Genomic DNA, 25,281 nt, shown 5'->3' on the forward strand with positions numbered 1-25,281 from the left:
ACTTTGTGCTGCTATAATGTATTAATTTCCAGGCACGTTCACCGTGGACTCCAAACCTAAAAAGAATCAGGAAGCACATGCTTCATATTCCACCGAATCACTCCCTTTTAATTTATATTTTCTCATACAGGAGCATATTGTCCTTGGTTTTTCAAGTCAGGTCCTTAGGTTACAAGGATAGTCTGTGGAGGGAATTTCTTTGCACAGCTGTTTCTGCCCCTATTAAGGAAAAAGAAAACATTGGAAAAAGTACAAACCCAGAAATGCTTTACATTAAATAATTAGGATGACTGGAAATCAAGATAGAAGTCATGCAAAAACAAGCTTAAAATTGGTGGGAGAATAGGATGGCCTTTACCCTGGGTCATCTTATCCTCCAGTTGCACTGTTGCTAGTTCAGGAGACTCTGCTTACATGCACTCATGCTTTATCAGCCTCTGTCTTGTTGCAACATACTGCATGTGGGGATATCTTTGGGAAGCATTCATAACTTCAGCTGATCCATAATATCCATCCATCCATCCATAGAAACATAGAAACATAGAAGACTGATGGCAGAAAAAAGACCTCATGGTCCATCTAGTCTGCCCTTATACTATTTCCTGTATTTTATCTTACAATGGATATAGTGATACCTTGTCTTACAAACTTAATTGGTTCTGGGACGAGGTTCTTAAGGTGAAAAGTTCGTAAGACAAAACAATGTTTCCCATAGGAATCAATGGAAAAGCGATTAATGCGTGCAAGCCCAAAATTCGCCCCTTTTGGCCAGCCAAAGCACCCGTTTTTTGCACTGCTGGGATTCGCCTGAGGCACCCCTCCATAGGGAATCCCCAGCTCTGGATTTCTGTGTTTTTGCGATGCTGCAGGGGAATCCCAGCAGGAGAATCCCAGCATCACAAAAACGAGCACTTCACTGGCAATGGAAGTCCGGAGGTGGGGTTTCCCAGCGAAGGGAGCCTCAATGAAATCGCAGCATCGCAAAAACACCGAAATCCTTGAAACCCCACCTCTGGACCTCTGTGTTTTTGCAATGCTGCGATTTCACTGAGGCTCCTCTCGCTGGGAAACCCCACCTCCAGACTTCCATTACAAACCCTGGGTTTGTATCTCGAAAAGTTTGTATGACGAGGCGTTTGTATGACGAGGTATCACTGTATGTTTATCCCAGGCATGTTTAAATTCAGTTACTGTGGATTTACCAACCACGTCTGCTGGAAGTTTGTTCCAGGGATCTACTACTCTTTCAGTAAAATAATATTTTCTCACGTTGCTTTTGATCTTTCCCCTAACTAACTTCAGATTGTGTCCCCTTGTTCTTGTGCTCACTTTCCTATTAAAAAAACTTTCCCCCTGAACCTTATTTAAACCCTTTAACATAATTAAATGTTTCGATCATGTCCCCCCTTTTCCTTCTGTCCTCCAGACCAGTGTTTCCCAACCTTTTTTGAGCCGCGGCACATTATTCGTATTTTCAAAATCCTGGGGAACACTGAAAGGGGGGGGGGGGGGCTAAAGAAAAGTTTGGACAAAAAAACCCTCTCTCTTCCTCCCTTTCGCTCTATTTCTCCCTCTTTCTCTCTTTTCCTTCCTTCCCTTCATTCTCTCTCTCCATCCCTCTTTCTTTCTTTCTTCCTCTCTTTTTTGCTCTCTTTCTCTCTCCCTCCTTCCCTTTCTCTATGTCTTTCTCTCTCCCTTGCTCTCTCTCTCTGTCTCTCTTGCTATCTCTTTCTTGCTTTTTTCTCTCTCTTGCTCTCTCTCTCTCTTTCACTGTCTTGCTATATGTCTCTTTCTTTCTCTTTGCCTCTCTTGCTATCTCTCTTTCTCTCTCTGTCTCTCTTGCTATGTCTCTCTTTCTCTTCTCTTTCTCTCTCTCTCTCTCTCTGTGCCTCTCTTGCTAAGTCTCTCTTTTTCTCTTGCTATGTCTCTCTTTCTTTTTCTCTCTCTCTGCCTCTCTTGCTTTGTCTCTCTTTCTCTCTCTCTTTCTCTATCTCTCTGCCTCTTATATGTCTCTCTTTCTCTCTCTCTCTCAGCTGACTGCAAGCGGGAGCCCTGACGGCGGCAGCTGAACGTGGTGCTGGACACCATATATGCCAGGCACGCAGCGCCAGCATGTACGACGTCCAGCAGAACGTCCAACCGCCACCGTCAGGGCTCCCACTTGCAGTCAGCTGAGAGAGAGAGAGCGAGCGATCCCTCTCGCCGCCGCCATCTCCCCCGACTGCCTGCGGCCGCTGCGGCCACCACCACCCCGCTCCCATCGGACACTTGCCGTCGACGAAAGAGGAGCTCCAGCTGGGCGGGGCGCTGCCGGTACTTCCGTCCTGGGGCTCCCGCTCGCAGCTGTCCCCCGCCTCCTGCTCGATGCCGCGGTTTTCGGCGCTCTCCTGCTGGACCCCAAAGAAAGAAGGCGGGAAAAAGGTGCGAAGAATGGAGCTCTCCTTCTTCCTGCCTTCCTTCTTTGGGGCCCAGCAGGAGAGCGCCGAAAACCGCGGCATCGAGCAGGAGACAGCTGCGAGCGGGAGCCCCAGGACGGAAGTACTGGCAGCGCCCCGCCCAGCTGAAGCTTGGCGGCACACCTGGCCATGTCTCGCGGCACACCAGTGTGCCGCGGAACACCGGTTGGGAAACGCTGCTCCAGACTATACAGATTGAGTTCATTAAGTCTTTCCTGATACGTTTTATGCTTAAGACCTTCCACCATTCTTGTAGCCCGTCTTTGGACCAGTTCAATTTTGTCAATATCTTTTTGTAGGTGAGCTCTCCAGAACTGAACACACTATTCCAAATGTGGTCTCACCAGCGCTCTATATAAGGGGATCACAATCTCCCTCTTCCTGCTTGTTATACCTCTAGCTATGCAGCCAAGCATCCTACTTGCTTTTCCTACCGCCCGAACACACTGCTCACCCATTTTGAGACTGTCAGAAATCACTACCCCTAAATCCTTCTCTTCTGAAGTTTTTGCTAACACAGAACTGCCAATGCAATACTCAGATTGAGGATTCCTTTTCCCCAAGTGCATTATTTTACATTTGGAAACATTAAACTGCAGTTTCCATTGTTTTGACCATTTATCTAGTAAAGCTAAATCATTTACCATATTACAGTAATATCAACCCTATTGCACACTTTAGAGTCATCGGCAAATAGGCAAACCTTCCCTACCAAACCTTCCCCTATGTCACTCACAAACATATTAAAAAGAATAGGACCCAGAACAGACCCTTGTGGCACACCGCTTGTAACCTGTCTCTGCTCAGAATACTCACCATTAACAATAACTCTCTGATGTCTACGCTTCAGCCAGCTTGAAATCCACTGAACTATCCAGGGAACCATCTATTTGATTTGTATGCTGCCCCTCTCCGAGGACTCGGGGCGGCCCACAACAGGTCAAAACAATATACAGTATACATACCTAAAAATCCAATTAATTTAACTAAATTCCTTTAATTAAAAACCCTAATAACATTTAAAATCACTCATTCCCATTCAAACAGCAAAACATACCTACACTCGTCAGCCAGGAGGCTAGAGTCTAATGATCCCAAGCCGGGCGGCAAACGTAAGTCTTTAGACTCTTGCAGAAGGCGAGGAGGGTGGGGCAGTACGAATCTCCAGGGGGGAGCTGATTCCAGAGGGCCGGAGCCCCCACAGAGAAGGCTCTTCCCCTAGGTCCCGCCAAACGACATTGTCTAGAGAAGGCCAACTCTGTGGGACCTGACCAGTTGCTGAGACTCATACAGCAGAAGATGGTCCCGCAAGTAGTCTGGCCCGATGCTATGTAGGGCTTTATAGGTCATAACCAAGACTTTGAATTGCATCCGGAAACCAATCAGCAGCCAATGCAGTCCGCGGAATGTTGGAGAAACATGGGCATATCTAGGAAGGCCCATGACCGCTCACACAGCTGCATTTTCCACAATTTGTAGTTTCCTAACACTCTTCAAAGGTAGCCCCAGGTAGAGACCATTGCAGTAATCAAACCTCAAGGTGATAAGGGCATGAGTAGAGTAGAGTGAGTAGAGACTCCCTGTCCAAATATACCAGCATGTGTAGTATTGTGTGTACCAAAGTTTGCCCATAGTAACTCTTCAGATGTGTGAGCTGTAATAGTGTTTCCAGGGTTCTTCCAGGTGCAATTCAAAGTGCTGGCTATTACCTTTAAAGCTCTACATGGCACAAGGCCAGATCACACCTGAGCCTGCCTGTTTCCATTCATTTGTGCCCATCTCACCAGATTTTGCAGGGTGAGCATATGCTGGATCCCTTTAGTGAAGGGGTGTCAAACTCGCATCGTCATGATGGTGTCACGTGACGTATCGTGACTTTTCCCCTCCTTCGCTAAACTGGCCGTGGGCATGACATGTGACGCATCTGGCCCATGGACTGCGATTTTGACAGTCCTGTTTTAGTGAAATAGGGTCATTATGTGGACAAGAGGGGCATTTCTTTTCTGTTGCCATGTCTGCCCAGTGGAACAGCATCCCCTTGCAAGTCAGGATGGCATTGACCCCAATAGCCTTAAAGAAAGCTGTAACACAGCTAGGTTTTTTCATATAAGCATTAAGGCTAAGTTATTAATGGTGATTGATGTTAGTGGATTAGATGTGAGATATCTTGACTTTCATATCCTGCATACAGTAGAACCCCGACTTACAAGACTAATTGGTTCCGGGAGGAGGCTCGTAAGTCGGAACGCTCGTATGACGAAACATTGTTTCCCATAGGAAACAATGTAAAGTCAATTAATTCGTGCAACAACAAAAAAAAACCGCTGCCGCCGAACGCGGAAGTTAGCGTTCGGCTTCAGGAGACAGCTGCGAAGCGGCGCGGGTGTTTTAAAACGTCGCAGCCGGCCTGGGGGCTCGGGGGCTTCCCCCCGAGCCCCCCAGGCCGGCTGCGATGTTTTAAAACACGCGCGCCGCTTCGCAGCTGTCTCCTGAAGCCGAACGCGGAAGTTGGCGTTCGGCTTCAGGAGACAGCTGCGAAGCGGCGCGCGTGTTTTAAAAGGTTGCAGCCGGCCTGGGGGGCTTGCCAGCACCCCCCGAGCACCCCAGGCCAGCTGCAACCTTTTAAAACACGCGGGATACGAGCGCCAAGGAGCTGTCTCCTGAAGCCGAACGCGGAAGTTAGCTGCCCTCCCAGCTCTTATCTCGAGTAGCTCGTAAGTAGAGCTGCTCGTATGTCGAGGTTCCACTGTATTATATTTCACTGCTTTTTTCGCATTTGTATTTATATTGTTTTTATTGTTTAGCGCTGTGTCATGTCCAGAGTTATTTGTTTAAGTTCATGACCATATAAATTTTATAAATAATAATCTTTTGAAAACAAGCAATGTAAACCGAGTTTCTATATTTCTGCCATAAAAGCTGCATTTAGAAGTCTCTGACATTTAGCATGGGATTTCATTTCATTTCATTGGATTTGTATGCTGCCCCCTCCGTAGACTCGGGGCGGCTAACAACAGTGGTAAAAACAACATGCGACAATCCAGTACAAAAGTAGCTAAAAACCCTTATTTTAAAACCAATCATACATACAAACGTACCATACATAAATTGTAGAAGCCTGGGGGGAAAGAATATCTTAATTCCCCCATGCCTGACGACAGAGGTGGGTTTTAAGAAGCTTACGAAAGGCAAGAAGGGTGGGGGCTATTCTAATCTCTGGGGGGAGTTGGTTCCAGAGGGTTGGGGCCGCCACAGAGAAGGCTCTTCCCCTGGGTCCCGCCAAACGGCATTGTTTAGTTGACGGGACCCGGAGAAGGCCCACTCTGTGGGACCTAATTGGTCGCTGGGATTCGTGCGGCAGAAGGCGGTCTCAGAGATAAGCTGGCCCGGTGCCATGAAGGGCTTTATAGGTCATAACCAACACTTTGAATTGTGATCGGAAACTGATTGGCAACCAATGCAGATGGTTCTGATACCAATTCTTGTCAATGTACATGTGCAGTTATTATAGCAAAGTATTTGCTTAACGATCATCCTATGGAAACAATACACTTGGATTTATTCCCTCAACTGCAGAATGTTGTAAGATAGGAACAGGCAAGTAGCACCATGAGAAGGTGATGGCGACAGTGGTAACAGCAAACAAAACCAGGAGGTGAGAAAGGCCTGAAATAAAGTTTTTCTATTTTTTTAAATTTATTCTATCATGTCATCTTAATTTTGTGAGAAGAGAATATGATAATACAAACTGCTGCAACAAACTAAACTCCACAGGCTTATTATGTGATCCAAGTAAACACATTTATACTTATCTGAAATTTTCCTTCGGCAAACTCCATAATTTCAAGAACTCTGTTACCAGTTCACAGAATATCACTTATCCTTACTACTCTTTAATAAAATCCAGTCTGCTTTCCCCATAAATGCAATATAATTGTTATGCTAAATGAAAGCAGAGGAGCATGTGGTTCAGAACTTACAATATTTTAGCAGTGACCATGCCAAAAGGCAAAAAAATGTTTTAAGTAGAATATACTAGCAAGATTCTTCCATGTGTTGTGATTACAGCTACCTATAGCCCATAATTTATGCAGTAGGTATCATAATGCAGCATTAAATTCCATACATTAATCACATCTATACATAAAACAGCCTTTCTGTTCTCAAACAGGCTACCAATGACATTTTTCTAGAGGAAGAGAATCTATCAGTACTATTATCAGTACTGCAGGCCACTAAAGCTGACTGTAGATCTGTAGGTCAGTAGTTCAAATCTCATCACCGGCTCAAGGTTGACTCAGCCTTCCATCCTTCCAAGGTGGGTAAAATGAGGACCCGGATTGTGGGGACAATATGCTGGCTCTGTTAAAAAAAAGTGCTACTGCTAACATGTTGTAAGCCGCCCTGAGTCTAAGGAGAAGGGCGGCATTAAAAAAATCAAATAAATAAATAAATAAATATTACCCATCACTATGAAATGTAATTCCAACTGACTAGTAGTTTGATGAATATACAAATATATATATAGGGTGGGTGGGTCAGGTAATAGCCTAATTATATTTCTATTGATTTTTTAATATTAAAAACTAGTTGTTCCATAATCTCAAAAGTAAACTAACCTAAGCAAATGTCTAAGACAGGGGCAGGCAAAGTTGGCTCTTCTATGATGTGGACTTCAACTCCCAGAATTCCTGAGCTATCATGATTGGATTAGGAATTCTGGGAATTGAAGTCCACAAGTCACAGAAGAGCCAACTTTGCCTACTCCTAGTCTAGGAGATTAAAAACTGCTTTAGGTCTACTCAGTTTTATTCTTTCAGCAAGAAAATACCCTGCATCAGAGGTTGCTCATTGCTCTTTTTTTGACCTACCTGTTGCCCATCTTAGCTTTATGTGTATTTTTAAAAAACATGTAGACATACTGGTTAAAGTTCTCACCCATCTTTTCACATATTTGCTTTTAAAAATGTTCTGCATCTCCTGATTGTTGAGATGAGGTGTTAGATGAAGAAAGCATGAAAAATTTCACATACACTGATATCTGCTCTCTCTATATATTGGCCTCTTTAAAAATATCACAAATCGATTGCAAATAGTGTTCCCTCGATTTTCGCGGGTTGAAACTTCACGAAAAGTCTATACCACGGTTTTTCAAAAATATTAATTAAAAATAGTTTGCAGGTTATTTTCCTATACTGTACCACGGTTTTTCCCACCCGATGACGTCAGTCTGTCATCGTCAAACTTTTGTCCGCCTTTAATAAATATTTTTTTAATAAACTTTAATGAATAAACATGGTGAGTAATAATCTAAATGGTTGCTAAGGGAATGGGAAATTGTAATTTAGGGGTTTAAAGTGTTAAGGGAAGGCTTGTGATACTGTTCATAGCCAAAAATAGTGTATTTACTTCCGCATCTCTACTTTGCGGAAATTCGACTTTTGCGGGCAGTCTTGGAACGCATCTTCGCAAAAGTCGAGGGAACACTGTATACCGGCTGTTTCTGAAGTTATTTTAGCTTTTTTAAGGTGCAGAAGTGAAGCACAGATTGTCTGACAAACAAAACCAAAGTAGTGCTTCCAAAGTAGGTGTAAAGTGCACAATAACGCCATTCTGTCTCTACAGAATCTAGCATACTATCGATACTGGTTTCTTACAGGCAATCCTCATTTAGCGACCACAGCTAAGACAGCAACTTGATTGTTAAAAAAAGCGATTGCCAAGTGGATGGTATGTTGATTAGTCTTATGACCATATCAAAAATATAAAACAAAAATAAAATACGGGATATAAGTCTAGGCAGGGGTGAAATGGGAAAATTTTCTCTACCGTTTCTGTGGGCGTGGGTTATTTTGTAGGCGTGGCCTGGAGGTCAGGTGGGCGTTGCTTCAGATGGGCGTGGCCATGTGGTCATGTGACTGGGTGGGAAGGCCATTTAGCAGTCCATTTTGCCAGGAAGCAGGGGGCTGACCTAGATGACCTCTGAGGTCTTTTCCAGCCTTTACTGTGCTGTTTCAAAGCATCCTCTGAACTTGTGTGTAGTGCCATCCAGGTTTGTGGTCCTCCCTCCCTCTTTCCTTTCTTTTTTTTTTTTTTTGTGGGAATCAACCCCCACCCCAAAAATATTATTCATAATAAAAGGCTCCCAGAAAAGGAAAAATCAAGCTGCTAACAAATAACCTGCCTGAAGCTCATTCCACATTCCTGCCCGATTGAGATAATGAGATAATGACCAATGACCATATAGAAAGTGGAAGCCTGATATTTGGCTCCACTCACACAAGCAGGCAAACAGATCTTTAGAAAACCCATTCAAGACAAGATATTTTGAAATTTCTCCATGGCAAGCAGCTAACAAAACACAGCAGTAGAATCAGACTAAGCAGCTCCACACTCAAGACCCAACACAGGACGAAAATCAGTTAGCCATAATGGGAATCACCCAAACCCTGTTAGAGACACAAAGCCCATATTGCACAAACCCCAAAACTTCAAAATCATAGAATCATATAAGAATCTGAGTCCTCGGTGAGGGGCGGCATATAAATCCAATTAATAAATAATAATAAATAAATAAATCCTTCCTTTTATTCACTGCTGAAAGTCACTTTGCTTCTGCCATTAAAAAACTTCCGAGCAGCTTCCGAAGGCTTTTCAATTTAAAGCAGGAGACTCCAAAGTTTGCAACATTAAGACTTGTGGACTTCAACTCCCAGAATTCCTCAGCCAGCCATGTGGCTAAGTTTGGAGACTCTTGATTTAAAGCGATAGCATTTGTTTTTCTTCTTTGGCAAGCAATCTCCAGGCTGGAAAATGAGTCCTGATTTTTTCATTCTAACACCTCTCTCTTTTTATTTATTTCTCCCTCCCCTTTCCTTTCCACCTCCCTCTCTCTTTCTTTCTTTATGGGGAAAAAGGGCTTTTAAAAGTTTTTTTATAAAACAGGAAATGATGATGTTGGGGTGACTGGGCGGAGCCTTGTGCTGCCATCCTGGTTATCCAAACCAGACGCCGCAAAAACTACTTATTGCCCAAACCGGCCTGAAACGGGAGGATTTCACCCCTAAGTCAAGGGTAAAAATAGGTAAAAGGAAAATATAGTAATAAAATATATATGCATTGAATATTGCTAAATGAAACCATGACTATGCTTCAGAGGTGAAATTCTCCCAGTTCGCTCGTACCTATTGGTCGTCGGAGAGCTTGTCACAAAGGCTCCGCCCACCTGCCTGGACTGCCATTTGGTTTCTTTTACCCTCTGTGCATGCGCAGAGGGTAAAAGAACTCAAAGAGCAGTATCTGGGCCAGTAGGCGGAGCCTCGTGCAGCTTTCGCAACTGGCTCTCCGACGACCAGCAGGAACTAGCGAACCAGGAGCATTTCACCCCTGCTGTGCTTATGATATTACTTTAGCTTTGCTTTGCTTTGTTTTCCAGACCTAGAAAGGTCAGAAATAGGGAAATTGGTCATAAAGCTACTTTTTCATTACCACTATAACTGCAAACAGACACTAAATGAGGCAGTCATTAAAGAAGGATTATCTGTTATTTAACATAAATAAGCTGACCAGAGTCGCTTTAACAGTGAGATAGTGCTGCATATAATTTAACAAATGTAAAAGAACAGAACCTTTTTTTTAGCACATATAATAGGCTTGCACTAGACTAGACTGATAAATAAAAATATATATTTGAACTGCAAGCTTATACCCCTAAGCTGTTTCTTATATTCTCCTCAGTTTTAAAAACAGTTTCCCCGATAACATGGGCAGGAAGCTGTTCACGATAGAAAGTTCAAAATCTCCTGATCCTGGCATCTGTGCTACATTGATGTTAGTACAATATTGTTAATATATTAGCAACAGAATATATACAGTGTTCCCTCGATTTTCGCGGGTTCGAACTTTGCAGAAAGTCTATACCACGGTTTTTCAAAAATGTTAATTAAAAAATACTTTGCGGGTTTCCCCCCTATACCACGGTTTTTCCCACCCGATGACGTCATATGTCATCGCCAAACTTTCGTCTGCCTTTAATAAATATTTTTTTTAATAAACTTTAATAAATAAACATGGTGAGTAATAATCTGAATGGTTGCTAAGGGAATGGGAAATTGCAATTTAGGGGTTTAAAGTGTTAAGGGAAGGCTTGGGATACTGTTCATAGCCAAAATAGTGTATTTACTTCCGCATCTCTACTTCGCGGAAATTCGACTTTCGCGGGCGGTCTGGGAACGCATGCCCCGCAAAAAGCAAGGGAACACTGTATATTATAAAATGAAGAAATCATACCAGATTGATGTGGAATGATATGCATTTCAATTTCTTCAAGCTCTGCTTTTGTAGCTGCTCAGTGATCAGTGTGATCATGGCTTCTCAGGAAGGCCGGGCATTTTCTTCAGACTCCAGCACTTCCCAACCTTCTGCCTTCCTCAGCAAGTCCAGCTGTGTTTAATCATCATCAGTTACCATATCTGCTCATTCACAATCTAGCCAAATTCCATGTCATTCTCCCGACCCCTGCAAGAAACATACATATTAATGCATCCCACTTGTTCAAGTCTGATCTGTTCCTTAAAACCTGAATGTGCACTTTAGTTTCGTCCTTGTATGTAAATATATTTGTATGTTTATTAGATTTGTATGCCGCCCCTCTCCAAAGACTCGTATAAACCCTATCTGCAGTACGCAGGGAGAAAGCAAAGTTTCACAAGCAAATCAGATTGCAAAACAGTATTTCTTTCTTTATTTCTTTTAATTTTTTAAAAAAATCAAGTTTTGGGTGTGTGGGTGTTCTGTGTACAGTATATGTATTCTGTCCCAAAGAGGTCCCAGGGCATAAACTACCAGTCAAACTACTAGTCGCGATTCTTTTATCTTCTTAAGTGGGACTCAACATCTTGTAGTTTCAGTGACAAATGAGGCTATTTAAATACTTTTTGCAGAAACACAAAATCTTTTGACTAGTATTCCTGAAAACTTACAATACCATAATTTATCATTCAAAGGAAAAGTCTTAAATAGTTTCAAAAACAGTTTAAAAGTCCAAGTAAGCTAAGCCTCACTTATACCAGAGATGGCGAACCTATGGCATGGGTGCCACAGGTGGCACATGGAGTCATATCTGCTGGCACGTGAACTATTGGCCTAGCTCAGCTCCAACGTGCATATGTGTGCTGGCCAACTGATTTTTGCCTCCCACAGAGGCTCTGGGAGGGTGTTTTTGGTTTCTAGAGATTCCAGGGGGATGGGGGAAGGCATTTTTACCCTCCCTCGGCTCCAGGGAAGCCTTTGGAGCCTGGGGAGGGCCAAACACGAGCCTACTGGGCCCACCAGAAGTTGGAAAACAAGCCATTTCCGGCTTCCAGAGTGCCTTCAAGGGCCAGGGGAAGCTGTTTTTGCCCTTCCCAAGCATTGAATTATGGGTTTGGGCACTTGCGCATGTGCGATAGTGCACGCACATGCTCTTTCGGCACCCAAGCAAAGAAAGGTTCACCATCACTGACTTATACATACCACATAGTCCCATTAAAATTCAAATGCTGTAGATAGAAGTGATTGGCCAATGAGTTTCTTTCTATCTTGGAATTTGATTGGTCTGCCTGTCTAAAATCACGCACCATTTCCTTTTTAATTTCATTCTTTTAAAAAAAAAATTCAACAGACTCCCATCCAAAGTTCCCATGCTTCGTTTTGTGGCATTGTACCACAATATACATATTTGTACATAAAATGTACAACTCTAAGAAGCTAGATTATGTTTTCTTATTTCAGTATTTATCTCTCACCCAATGAACCAGATACAGTTAATAAAAATAATTAAAACAACTGCTAGCTCCATAAAATTAAAAATATTTTAAGAGTTCTGGGTAAAAGTAGTGAATATTGAATGGAAATTAAAAAATAAGAATAGTAAAAACCAACTATCAGGAATAAGGCAGTCAAATGATCATTAGCTACTCCTCCAATTGTTACTGAAATAAAATTCTCTTTACCATCTTCCTCAAAATAGATATTGCGGGGGTGGTCAGGGCTTCTGAGGACAAACTAATTGTAATGGGGTAGACAATAAGAAGACCTGTCTCCAGGCTCCCACCCCCTCACTCCTAATGAAGAAAGGATCCAAAGCATCTTCTCTCAGCTTAAATATACTGTAAAAGCAGATTGCTTGGAGGAGACATTCCTTAAGATATAGAGGCCAAAATCCACAGAACTTTATAGTTTAATATCAAAATATTGAATTATACCCAGAAATCAAAGCAAGCCTGCAAAATAAATATTCCATGCTAAAAACAGCTTTGATCTGTTGAAAGTGAACAGATCAGCAAGTGACCAGCTTCCAAGTAATTTTCAAAAGCAATAAACTAGCCTTGAGCCGCTAAGGGCGGGAAACCACAAAACCAACTTTTGTGCTCAAAAAAAGGCTGCAACTGGAATACCAGTTGTGGGTGACCAAAAGACAATTTCTATTTGCTGATCAACCAGGAGAACCGAAAGATTTGCTCCTTCAGGGATAGACTCTCAGAGTCTCCAACCACAGGAATCCAACCAAGGTAATAACTTTTATCTTATATCAATATGGAGGCGTCACGTGACATATCGGGACTTTCCCCCCCTTCGCTAAAATAGGTGTAGGCATGGCCAGCGTGTGATGCATCCAGCCCACAGGGTTGGGAGTTTGACAGCCCTGTTCTAGCTCATACTTCATCTATCCTGAGGTAAGGGCTTCTTCTACACGAGTTGTAACCCCACAACTCAGCTTCAAAAAGTATCATTTGTGGGGCAGGACATTTGGCAACAACCAAAATGTTCTGTAAGATCATTACCACCATGAACCCTCTGAGCCCTGGAGCCATAGTTATAGAAGCATTCAAAGTGAGGGAAAATCTTAGATAGCACTACATAAACGCCTTTGGCCAATTAGAATCATTACCATGCCAAACCTAAACATTCATTTACCTCTTAATGTGGAATGTGGTTTTATTATATAGGCTTCTAGTATTCACCAACCTTAGACCAGGTTGTTAAGTAATCTGGTCTCCCATACCCATCAAAGAGGTCATTGAGTTGAAAAATGGCTTGGCACCTAAAGGCCAATCCCATCTCCTCCTAAACGGAGCTGTGCTGCCACAGTGGTTAGAATGCAATACTGCAGGCTACTTCTGCTGGCTGTCAGCAATTCAGCAATTTGATTCTCATCAGGGTCAAGGTTGACTACGCCTTCCATCCTTCAATGATTGGTAAAAGGAGGACCCAAATTGTTGGGGGAAATATGCTGACTTTGTAAACATTTGGAAAGCCCTGTGAAGCGGCACATAAGTCTAAGTGCTATTGCTAAAACATCCTACTCAATGCATACCTTCCTCTGCCATCATAGTGGTAATTTGCCCTTACACTTTAACACTCCACTCTTAAGATCTCAGACCTCCTGCCCCTACCATATTTCCTATAAATATAGTTAGCTGTCCAGAGTTATTTATATGGGTAGCCACATAATCCAATAAAATAAATACTTTCTTAAATATATTATGGCAAACATACAATGCTTCATGATAAGAAAACCAAACTAATTACTGTATAAAAAATATATGAACAATTCCATAGTCCATGTGACTGTTTCTTATCAGCATTGCTCAGCATTCAATAGGTTGGATTATAAATTACAGTCAACTATTTAATATTGACAGCTTTGCTCCAGTTTGAGATTCTTTTCTTAATATATATAACTAATCTCTCATGTTGTATTTTACTAAATTATTTACTTTATTTGCTTTTGGAATATATTGCTAATTTATCATTTTGCTTTCTACAAATCAATGAAAATTAACAGTACTATTTGTTTATCAACATAGACAAACTTTCTTATGTATTTTTTTAAAGTGAGCAAAACCAATTTAAAACTGCAGCAGAGACAAATTGTTTCATTCATTCTCAGGAAAAGCAGAGTAATGTTTAAACGATACTTTGAATATTGCAAAGTTCAAATCTTCTATACACTTTACCTATTAATAACACTGGCTAAATGTTTCTTATGCCTAACTACACAGAAACAGATTTTCTTTGCAACCAATCTAGTCTTTGAGGTACAACCCAATACATATCAGCATACTTGCTGATTTCAATAAAGCTTACTTTTGAGGTAGAATAGTTCACAAATAATGCTGTCTTAACATCTTTAAGAACAATATGTTGATTTAAACAACAATCGACTATTTGTAACAAAATGTAGATTATAATTCACAAATCATAATGGCTAGGTTTACACTGCATTAGAAATCAAAACAAAATAAGTATGGGTTAATTTTATAAACAATGTCAATTATAACTATTCAAGGATTAGTATAACTTACTCATCATTCAATCACAAGTGACTATATTTCAGATTAAAATAGTTGGCAGCCTAACATTTATCTTAAACCGATTAGAAAAAACAGGAAAGATATAATGATTTTTTTTTCTGAAACTATACTTTCATTATTTTTTATGTTTCATTTAATTATTTTTTAGTACCTTTAACTTCCATAATATCCTTTCTGCTCAACTATTAATAATAGTTATTTTTTAAAAACCCTTTTTTCTATCCTCGGGGAAGGGGCTCCATAGATTTATATATTATTTAAGGTAATAATGATTACATATCTCAATGATAGAGAAAAATAGAATTCTAAAGTAAAAAAATATTGTACAAAGGAGAAAGGGCTTTTATTAGAAATCTAGTACTAATTTAAGTAGATTTGCTCACATTCAGTCTCTCCATCTTCCTCTTCTTACTGCCCGGTTTTATTCTCTTCTTCATTGCTTGCTTTAAAAGTTAAGGTCTTTTAGGTTGGACACCTACCCCCTTGTTTATGTACTTGCTTTTGAAATTCAGGGAGGTAGAATATACTAGTGGTGCTAAATAAGTAGAAACAATAAAAATGCATATTCAAAAATGTTAGACTCAATAAGAATTAAGAGGACTATCTAAAAAAGTCTTTTTATCCTACATTTTAAAGAGATACCTACAACAGTTCAGTTACTATTACAAATTAACTGCAATTGTAAATTGAGGCTTTGTTCACACAACACGCAAGCCCATAATTAACCCAGCTGTCTGGGTACATAGTGCACACTAACCAATAAATTAAATATACAGTACTGGCTGGGTTTGCACTATGCAGAGAGAGTCACACACTTTATTTTACCCTAGCAAGTTAAGCAAAATCAGGCTTGCTTTGGAGCAAATTAAAGTTATTGGAACTTGTTCCTCTACGTGTCTACGTTTTCCATTTCACTTAAGAGAAATAACCATTACACATATCATACATAGGTGTTTATATACAATTTCCTCAACTTTTTCTGAGCTGAATGTGTCTTAGATGCCAATCTAATTTACAATTCTATTTTAAATTTAATCAAGAGTTGTAATCCTGATTCATTTAGCAGTTAATAGAATATACTAGATTTGCATCTGAAAAGAAGTTCAGACCTCTGCTCAGTCAGGGAGCCTACTGGGTGGCCTTGAATAAGTCAGTATCTCTCCACGTTCATTATTAGGACTATTGTGAGAATCAGCTCAAACATGTACTATAATCTCCCACAGACCTCAAGTAAATAATGCAAAAGATAACTTTGAAGAATGAGTGGAATTTTACATCTTGCATTATCTGGGAAACCTCCCCCCCATTATTCTTCCTGACTGTTGGGCAAAATTCTTCTTTTTGCTTCATTTCCTGTTCTGCAATTATACCCCCTTGCATCTTCCTGTACTCCTCCTTATTTTAATAGCTTCAGGTCATGGGCCTTTCCAGGTTCCAGAGAAATGAAGCCATTTTCCTTGATGCCTCGCCACATTAAAAGCCAGAGCATTGCCAAACCCCTTTCGAAAGAAAGTATGTTTTCTCCTGCAGTTGGTTTCTTCTCCTCCCTCCCCCAACCTCTGTAATTTGATTTTCATTCAGTTTCCTTCAATTACATAATTACCTACTTAAGGAAGCACACATCAAGAGGGAGGTAGGCCTTAAGCAACCTCAAACACCCCCCCCCACACACACACACGTTACATCCCAGAGTAAGACTCCACGCCAAAAAAAAAAAGGCTGTGTATCCGCCAGCGGTGTGATTCGGCTGCTTTGAAAGAATGGGTCCCATCAACCTAGGGTTTTTTTGAGAAATGCACCCACAGGGGACGCAGTCCTCTTAACAAAGCAGGCCCTGTTCCACCCTCCTTCGGAAGGAGCCAATCGCCTCCTCCCCACTTCTTCCAAACGAGGCCCCCTTCCATTCCAACCCCAAATTCCCATACAGATGCACCCACCGGGCGACCAACAGCCGCCTCCTGGCATGCAATCTCCACCTTGCTTCTCTCTCTCTCCATCGAGCCCTCCCCCCCCGCATAAAAACAAAACCACCCCGACTTCCCTTTTTTTTTTTAATGACAACATGTCCACGAGCCCCCATCTCTCACAAAGACCATCCCACCTTAGCCTGATGCTTTACCCCCCTCCCCTCTCCCCACTTCACGCCCAGTGTCCCCCCCCTCCCTGCCTCCCCACGTTACGCACTCAAGCTCTGCAGCCCCTTCGGCACGTACCGAACACCCGATCCCTTATTCTTTCTCCCCCCCCCCCTCCACGCCTGCTGGAGGGGGCGGCAGCTCCACCACCACCTCGCGGCGGTTCAGCCGGAGAAGTAGCGCGCCCCAATAGTCTCACGCGCGACCCCCCCCCCCTTCCCTACACACACACACTCCCTATTCTAAACACCGCTGGAACCAACCATCCAACTGAAGGGAGATTGCCTGCTGGACTCTCTCGAAGCACTGGCACCCGTTGCCGGCCGGCCCTCGCCGTCTTTCCAGCTGCCGCCCCCACCCGGCGGCCCGGGCTCCCAGCCCGCCCCCCCCGCCAGGAGCCTCCGCTCCCCTTTCCGTCGGGAGTGGATCGACCTGCTTGGGCCGAACCAACCCCCACAACAGTGAGGGGTGGAAAATATCTCCGGGGCGATCCCGAAGGCGGTTTTCAGAAACGACACTCACGCGTCCGTCCGGAGCTAAACGCACGCCTCCCTCCGGCTACGAAAAGGGTTCATCTTTTACGAGGCACGCTCGCGGCCCCACAAGTACGCCCCCCCCCCCCATGGATCGTACCACGTAGCAAAGTATGACGGGATACGTAGTACAATGTGGTGGGGTTTTGTGGGGGGGTTTTCTTTTCTTTTTTTACTAGGATGGACAACCTTTGGATGACGGAGGGCTGCGATTCCTTCTTCGGATTTCTTCCGAGCCACAGGCATGGTTGAAATTCTGAGGTGGCTTCAGATTTATGCATAATGTTTCCGAATATGGTAAAATTATATCTAAAATATAGCTTGACAAGCATGTCAAGAACATTTTGCTTTCTTCCAGACATCTACCTATCTGAAATTGCACAACAGCCTCAGCTGAGACTATTACTCTTGAATGTTGACCCTTCCATTAAGGAAAAAACTACCTATCTCTAAGTCTACTTATAAAAAGCATCAATAAATAAATAGCTATGGCACTGATTGGAACAAAGTATGACAGATTGTTGGAGGAAAATGAATAATTACAGTATACAGTACTCCAACATGTTAAGTTTCAGTAAATATGTACTATTAGAAGCTTGTATTAGCACATGCTTATTTATGGTTAACATAACCCAATCAATGTGTTCTATTACACACCTACACACCTACTAAATTCATGGGCTGAGTTTGCAGATCTACAAAGCTAAAATGTGATGAACTAATTTCTAGTCCTATGCATCATATGTACATAGTTCTAGAATTACAACTTAACACTGTCATCATGTCTAAAGATTGACAAAGTGTCTGTATTCACTGCTACTGCAAGGATGTGATTTTGGTTGGTGTTATGCGAACCCATTTATTACTCTTTAACTTGCATACACCAGGTGACTATAGTTCATTCAAAAGTAAGAGATTCTGCTCAGTTACATTGTGTAAACCAGTCATGGTGTAAAACCAAATGAAATTCAATACTATAAACTCAGGCCAAGATATTCCAATGATTCTGTTGCTTGTTGCTGTCAACTACAGTTCCTAGAAGACAACTGTCTAAATATTCCTACATAATATTTTTTGCCATGCCTCCCCATACAAGAGTATCATGCATATTCAAGCAAATGAAGGATGTCAATTAGGAATCAAATACAAAACATATTATTTAATCCAACCACAGGACAGGTGTGAAGCAGATAGAATTTAACCAATAACAAACTAAGTGACAGACAGAACATAAGCTCAGAGCAATTCAATTACCTGTACATAGTTCAGAAGTTTGATTTTCAATTTTCTTACTGCAACCAATAAGTCATAATATTCTACTTTAGTAGCAATCATCAATTGCTTTGTAGTTTCAATAGGAAATGCTTTGTGTTCTAGCTAAATAATTATTACTCTATATAGAAAACTATCAAATATAGAAATAGAAGTCCATCTTGTCATAAAATAGTGGATTTCCTAGCAAATTAATTGAGTGACAATACAGGTAGAGCAGAATGGCAAAGAAAATCCTTGAAGTTAGCTCTAAGTCTTCTATTTTAGAGTACTGACTGCATTGGGATCCCATGAAAACAAAACAAGAGACAGGAGTCAAATGGACAGTCTTCAGCATCTTCCTCAAAATGGTCCGTGTTGGAGAGTGTATCCTGAAGCGAGCTGATATAAATGGCTAGAAGATGACAATCCAGAAATCTATGGGAGCAGAACAATAACATGAAATAAGTAGTCTTAAGTCAGTGACTGGTCTGAAGATGTTATTGTTAAAAAATGAAGTTTTTGTATATGTACACAACACTAAGCCCATACTTAGGATGCTCATCTCTGCTTAGCATTAAATACAGGTTATGATTTTGTCCACACATTGCCAAAACCTTTTATTATTTAACTTTCAAAATAAAGTCATATAGGATATAATTAAACAAAATCCCAATACCTGTTCTCCTAGGACTTCTTCATAAATATTTTCCTGTACACATGGAGCATCAAGGCAGTCGTTTGGGAGATTAGACAAAAGATCCATTTTGGTCACCAGCTCCTGCCTTGCAAAACAGAGCAGGTTGTTCATACTAAGCCAGGCAGCAAATGCATTAAATAGCTTTAGAACACAAACTGGGAAAAAGCAATCTGTAGTTGTCTTATCTTAACAGTCGGTTTAGATCTACAGAAAGAGCTGTCTAGGATTTTGCTGACAACTCATTTAGAGCCCAGAGAGAAAAGAGAGTGACCCAGTCACTTTGGACTGTGGCCTTGCCAATTGCCAAAACATTTTTATGAAATTCAGTCTTCAGCCCACAAAATGTTCCATACTCCTATCTTGGAATGTAAATAAAAACCCATTGGAAAAATGGAAGGGGAGTTGTTGAATATGCCAGCCTAAATGCTCCCACCTTCTGCCACATAATGGTAGCCAATATATACGCAACACATGGAAATTAATGGAATGAAAATATAAAATGGTGTTTTACTCACTTCTTCCTTCTTGTCTCATATATGTGATCCCTCTCATTTTCCACCTTAACATAGTGCAAAACACTCCCAGCCCCTGATGGGCACCAGAACCATTTGCTCTCAGTGAAGAGCATGAAAACTCTGTTGACAATTAACTCTGTCTCCATGGTGATAAGGAATACCAAGGAGAGTGCATATGGACTGGAGACTAGGCCTGCAATTCCTGAATAGTGTGGGAGCATTATTCTATAAGTGGGTCACCAAGCTGCTAGCAGTAAATATTGCACAATACAGGTGGCTATTTAAAGGTGTGATTAAAAGTAAATGTGCCAAATGATGGGTTTTATTAATAAGTTTCTGATAGCAAAATATCTGACAGGAGAAGTATAGGGTTGAGTGTCTCTTAATTTACTTTTAAAAATTTCCGCTCAAACCAAATAAGCAAAATTAGAAATCTAAGGGTCTTCCTAGACTCACATCTCCTACTTAATGAACAAGTGTTAGCTGTGGCCAAGATTTTTTGCATAACTCCATCTAGTATGCCTCTTACACGTTTCCTAGATTGGGGGCTCTTCAGACACTCATTTATACTTATGTCACATTGTGATTTGACTTCTACAACAAGCTGTACATGAGGCTGCCCTTGAAAATCACTTAAAAGCTCCAATATCCAGAATTCCCAAATAACATCTCTACTTTGCAAGCTGCACTACAGTTGCCAATTTGCAACTGGGTTTGATACAAGGTTCTGGTTGTTACATATACTTAAAAGGCATAGAGCTGGTTACTTGAGGGACTGCCTGCCTCTCATTGCATCTGCTTCACTAATTCAATTAAGATGCCCCCTGGAACAAGGTTCCCAAGATCTGGATGGCCCTCACTACCGTGTTGATTAGAAAAGTCTGCAAAACTTTTCATCCAGGCCTTTGGTGAAGGGGAGTAACACCACTTGCTTCATTACCTTTGCCAACTTTTAGCTTTGCTTTTATTGTAATTTTTGTTGTTGTTGATGTGTTTTAATGATTGTGAGTCACTCAGATTTATTGAAAGTGGGCAGCATTTTTATTATTAGAAATACTTTCCTCTCATATCCAGGTGGATCCCAACCATGAAGTGCCCTTCGCCAAAGCTTAATCTGCATGTCCCACGAGCGACGACTGTACTTTTTATATTTATTTGGAGTACAGGGATGAACACCTCTTTGGCGAGTCCTCCTGGAATGAAACATGAAAAATTAAAAGGCACCGCGAGGCCTCCCAAAGAAGGAGCACAGAGAGAACTGTTAATTTAAAGTCTTTACCTCAAGACCAGATTCTAAAATGAACAGCCCAAATACCAGGCCTTTGAGAAGAACTGCTAGTGATGACCACAGTACGAGCCCACCCAAGCTTTTCCTATGTAGAGGTATAATGAAAACCAAAACTTAATAGCTACCGCTTACCTGGGAACCTGTTGGACAAAGTGCTGGTAACCTATGGTATTTTTTCCATAATCTATCTGATTTTGCCTTCTTCGCAAGACAACCTCATCTGTTTCTATAGAAGTTCTATAAATGGAAGGGAAAATGTTAGACAGAGAAACATATCAATAACTTAATAAACTATAGAAATATCTGTTACAAAACTTACCCAGATTTTGGACAGGATTTTCTCACCCAATCTGAACTTGTACCTACCCCTACACTCACCATTTTCACTTCAAACGAAGTAACCGGAGACGACCTATTTGAAGAAAATAAAAAAAGTTTGATGACTGAATATGGAGACACAATCGAGTAAAAGAAATGAAGTGAGACTTTTACAGAATTTGGTACAAATGTAACAATTTCTTACACATTAGAGATAGAGTTTATGGTAAGAGTTCTCGCAATATGTCATCTTTTTTTCTTGTGAAAAAGAATTGAAGCATCAAGCCTTTAAAAAACTATCAACAGTAAGAATTCATCATTGGAATTAAATGTTTTCTAATTTCAGATAATTTAAAACCAGGGCTCATTTTCTTCTAAGACACTAGTAGGAATTCTGACCATACAGTACTGATAATCACCATTAAATGGCATCCATGAGGTTTATAGCTAGTAAAAAAAATACATTTAGTAAATGTGTGAGGTAGTTCTGTGCCTGCTCTTTAAACAATTAACTTTACTTCTGACACCACAAAACAAAATGTACAAAGATTGTGATGAATCAATTTTTGCTTCCTCCAAATGATCCCCACAATAATACAATGTCCATCATGCAAGCATATTTTTGCCCTCAAAGTGATTTACATGCTCTGGAAAACAGTAACAATTATCTTTATACCCTTGCTCCAGTCCTGTCCATCCATGTTGCTAAGATGGGGAGCTATATGAGAAAAATCCATTTGTAAACATCCAGACTATCCCTTCCCAGGTACACTGCTAAATTTAAAAACTGGGAATAGTAGGGGAAAGAACCTGAGAACTGGGATATCTCTTACAGACTTCAACTCCCAGAATTCCCCAGCCAGGCTTAAAGTTGCCAAGGTTGGAGACCTCTGTCTTAAAGACTTCACAGAGAACTTCTGGGAAGCTTTTGTCACTATGCCACCCTGAGTCCTTCAGGATTGGGCAGCATAGAAGTCAAATTAATTAATTAATTAATTAATTAATTAATTAATTTGACTTCTATGCTGCCCAATATTGCACAGTTTCTGCAATATTTGGGTATCTTTGGTATTAATTAATTAATTAATTAATACCAAAGATACCCAAATATTGCAGAAACTGTGCAGCAAAATACCTGTGTCAGCCACCTGAAAGAACCTTGAATAAAATCTGCCTGTCAGAAAAAAGTTGAACAGTAGAAAGAGAGAACATCCACCATATCTTTCTTTCAAAGGCATTGGAATCTTTCTATAACAAATATTTTAACACTCAAAAATTAAACATTTCCAAGTGGATCTCCTAATTTCTTTAAGCATTAATGTAGTCTTCATAAAAAATCCTTCTTCACAAAAATAATGGGCCATATTAACTTTTATTACATTTGAATGAAGATATATTTTTAAAGACAGATGTCATTGATATGGTCTTTTGAGTGAATCTTGACTCCAGGTATCTATAAATAAAATGAAGATTATCCTCACTTCATCTCTGATTGTGTTCCCATTTATAGTGATGGAGGTACCATAGGTAGAATGGGGAATGTTTTATCTTTGTCCTGTCCTTTTTTGAGAGAATTCAAAGTAATTTGCACATTTCCTCTGTTTGGTAAAATGTATTCTCAAAGGTAAAATGTATTATTAAACTTAGCAAAAACTTGAACTATTTTCATGACTTGGAACTTTTCATTTTATTCTTATTATCTGTCGTAGCCTCATTCCAGAGCATGGTCACCAACGTTACTACATATGTCTCAGAAACCAGTTTAGTACTCAGTTATTTTAGCCAATATTTCAGTAAATCTTTTAACTTTTTAATTGATTTTACATTGTAAACAGTGTGACAGTTCAAAAACATGACTAATTCAGAGTTGCTTTAGCAAGCATCTATGTAATTTTCCCCAATTTGGCAAAGCACAGCCTTTGAGATTTATGTAGATAGTAATTGACTCTGAAACACAATGTCCAACTTCAGAAACTTCCACACACTTCTGAGACAACAAAAACTAAAATCATAACGTTCAGCAGAAACAGTTGTTCACTCATAGAAACATAGATTGACAGCAGAAAAAGACCTCATGGTCCATCTAATCTGCCCTTATACTATTTCTTGTATTTTATCTTAGGCTGGATATATGTTTATCCCAGACATGTTTAAATTCAGTTACTGTGGATTTACCAACCACGTCTGCTGGAAGTTTGTTCCAAGGATCTACTACTCTTTCAGTAAAATAATATTTTCTCAAGTTATTTCTAATGTTTCCCCCAACTAACCTCATACCTAGAATAATAAGTCATTCCTAATTGTTTGCTTACATACTGCCTAAGAATTTGGGCTTTTCTTGAGACTTCAAAGAAATATCTTAATCATAGATTCCTATTATGTTAATAATGCTTCTCTTCCCAGTTTTTGTTACAAGTTCTTTTCAAACACAGATGTGACTGCAGTAAGTTGTTCTTTGCTGAAATGCAGCAATTCTTCCAGCAAATAGCCCGGGCAAATTTCAACAAATAAGAAAAAAACATCTTTGCAATGTAAGAGTAAACTTAGTCTTCCAAAATGTTTACCCACTCTAGCCATTCAGACTGACAGGTTCACAAATCAGCACACAACCCTTGATCTAAGTAGACTGCAAGTTATAGGAGAAAAAGAAAAGAAAAAGATAGGTAAACTTTGTTAAGTGTTCCCAATCACCTAAGGCAACTCAAACACTTAAGTCTACTGAAACAGTATACAGTTAGTCCTCGACTTACCACAGTTCATTTAGTGATAGTCCAAAGCTACAATGGCACTGAAAAAAGTGATTTATGCCCATTTTTCACTGATGACCCTTTCACTGATACCCCATGGATAACCATTTGTCTGAGTTTCCTGTCTAAGGAGAGAGTAGAAAAGGAGTAGGCAAAATTGGCTCTTCCATGACACGTGGACTTCAACTCCCAGAATTCCTGAGTTAGCATTATTGGCTTAGGAATTCTGGGAGCTGAAGTCCATAATTCATAGAAGAGCCAACTTTGCCTACCCCTAGACTAGAAGACATCCAAGATCTCAACTCTGTTATTCTATTCTATTCTAACAACCAACTAATTTAAGAACTGCTGCAATTCCCTTAACAAATGTGGCAAGAAAAGTCATAAAATGGGGCAAAACTCATTTCCCAACATAAAATTTTGCCTCAATTGTGGTCGTAAGTTGAGGACTACCTGTAAAGATTCCCCAATTAGGAAGCCAGACATTGCAACCCGTCTCAGCAGCCTCCACCCCGCTCACTTTACCGACTCAGAGAAATGAGAAAACGGGAAAAGGCAGAGATACCATCAGTTTAAAACGAAGCTCCACCCAGTACCCAAAATCTAAAGGCAACTACCGGCCAGCTACGGCAGTCGAGAAGTCCGACAAAGAATTCGGAAATTGCATCATCGGCTCCCAAACCGCATCACCCCGACCCAAACAACCACAATAGCCAGCATGAAACGCGGCTTTAAATCTCCCTCCAGTAAACAGGGGGGCGTGGCTTTTTGCAGACCTCCGGCCTATCGTAGAGTAGGAAGAAAAAAAGGAGTCGGACCTTCGGTCAGGTGATTGGCTGGGCGAAAGTGTGAGAAACACGGGCGTTCATCTCCCCGAACGCAGCGCGGACAATAACACACGTGCCTAAAAAACCCCGCCTTACCAAACCCCGCCGAGCCAATCAGCCGCGCGCGCCACCGTTGACGTAAGACCGTCGATCTA

The 25,281-nt window shown here is 40.9% G+C and overlaps 2 protein-coding genes across 6 annotated transcripts in view; both read right to left on the reverse strand.

The window, feature by feature from the left end:
• Positions 1–17,337, reverse strand: part of FAM53C (family with sequence similarity 53 member C) — a 26,000-nt gene extending 8,663 nt beyond the window's left edge. The window contains exons 1-4 of the mRNA XM_070736731.1: positions 17,211–17,337; positions 15,196–15,347; positions 10,746–10,973; positions 7,379–7,436 (exon numbers count right to left, since the gene is read on the reverse strand). Of these exons, the coding sequence (XP_070592832.1) occupies positions 7,379–7,436; positions 10,746–10,823 (136 nt within the window). The 5' untranslated portion in view covers positions 10,824–10,973; positions 15,196–15,347; positions 17,211–17,337. The remainder of the gene's footprint in view (positions 1–7,378; positions 7,437–10,745; positions 10,974–15,195; positions 15,348–17,210) is intronic.
• Positions 17,338–18,619: 1,282 nt separating this feature from the next.
• Positions 18,620–25,174, reverse strand: LOC139158503 (oocyte-specific histone RNA stem-loop-binding protein 2-like). 5 transcript variants are annotated; one of them, XM_070735824.1, is made up of 6 exons: positions 25,118–25,174; positions 21,554–21,646; positions 21,367–21,471; positions 21,007–21,139; positions 19,411–19,515; positions 18,620–19,169 (listed from the first exon to the last, which is right to left on the reverse strand). In XM_070735824.1, the coding sequence occupies exons 2-6, from the start codon at positions 21,613–21,615 to the stop codon at positions 19,095–19,097; spliced, it is 480 nt and encodes a 159-aa protein (XP_070591925.1). In that variant the 5' UTR covers positions 21,616–21,646; positions 25,118–25,174; the 3' UTR covers positions 18,620–19,094. The 5 variants fall into 5 exon arrangements, with proteins under 5 accessions (XP_070591925.1, XP_070591922.1, XP_070591923.1 ...); XM_070735821.1 differs by lacking the exon at positions 25,118–25,174 and adding an exon at positions 24,917–25,023; XM_070735822.1 differs by lacking the exon at positions 25,118–25,174 and adding an exon at positions 24,865–25,020.
• Between the last annotated feature and the right edge of the window lie 107 nt (positions 25,175–25,281).

The sequence above is a fragment of the Erythrolamprus reginae genome, chromosome 2 (assembly GCF_031021105.1).
Source record: "Erythrolamprus reginae isolate rEryReg1 chromosome 2, rEryReg1.hap1, whole genome shotgun sequence".
Lineage (NCBI taxonomy): Eukaryota > Metazoa > Chordata > Lepidosauria > Squamata > Dipsadidae > Erythrolamprus > Erythrolamprus reginae.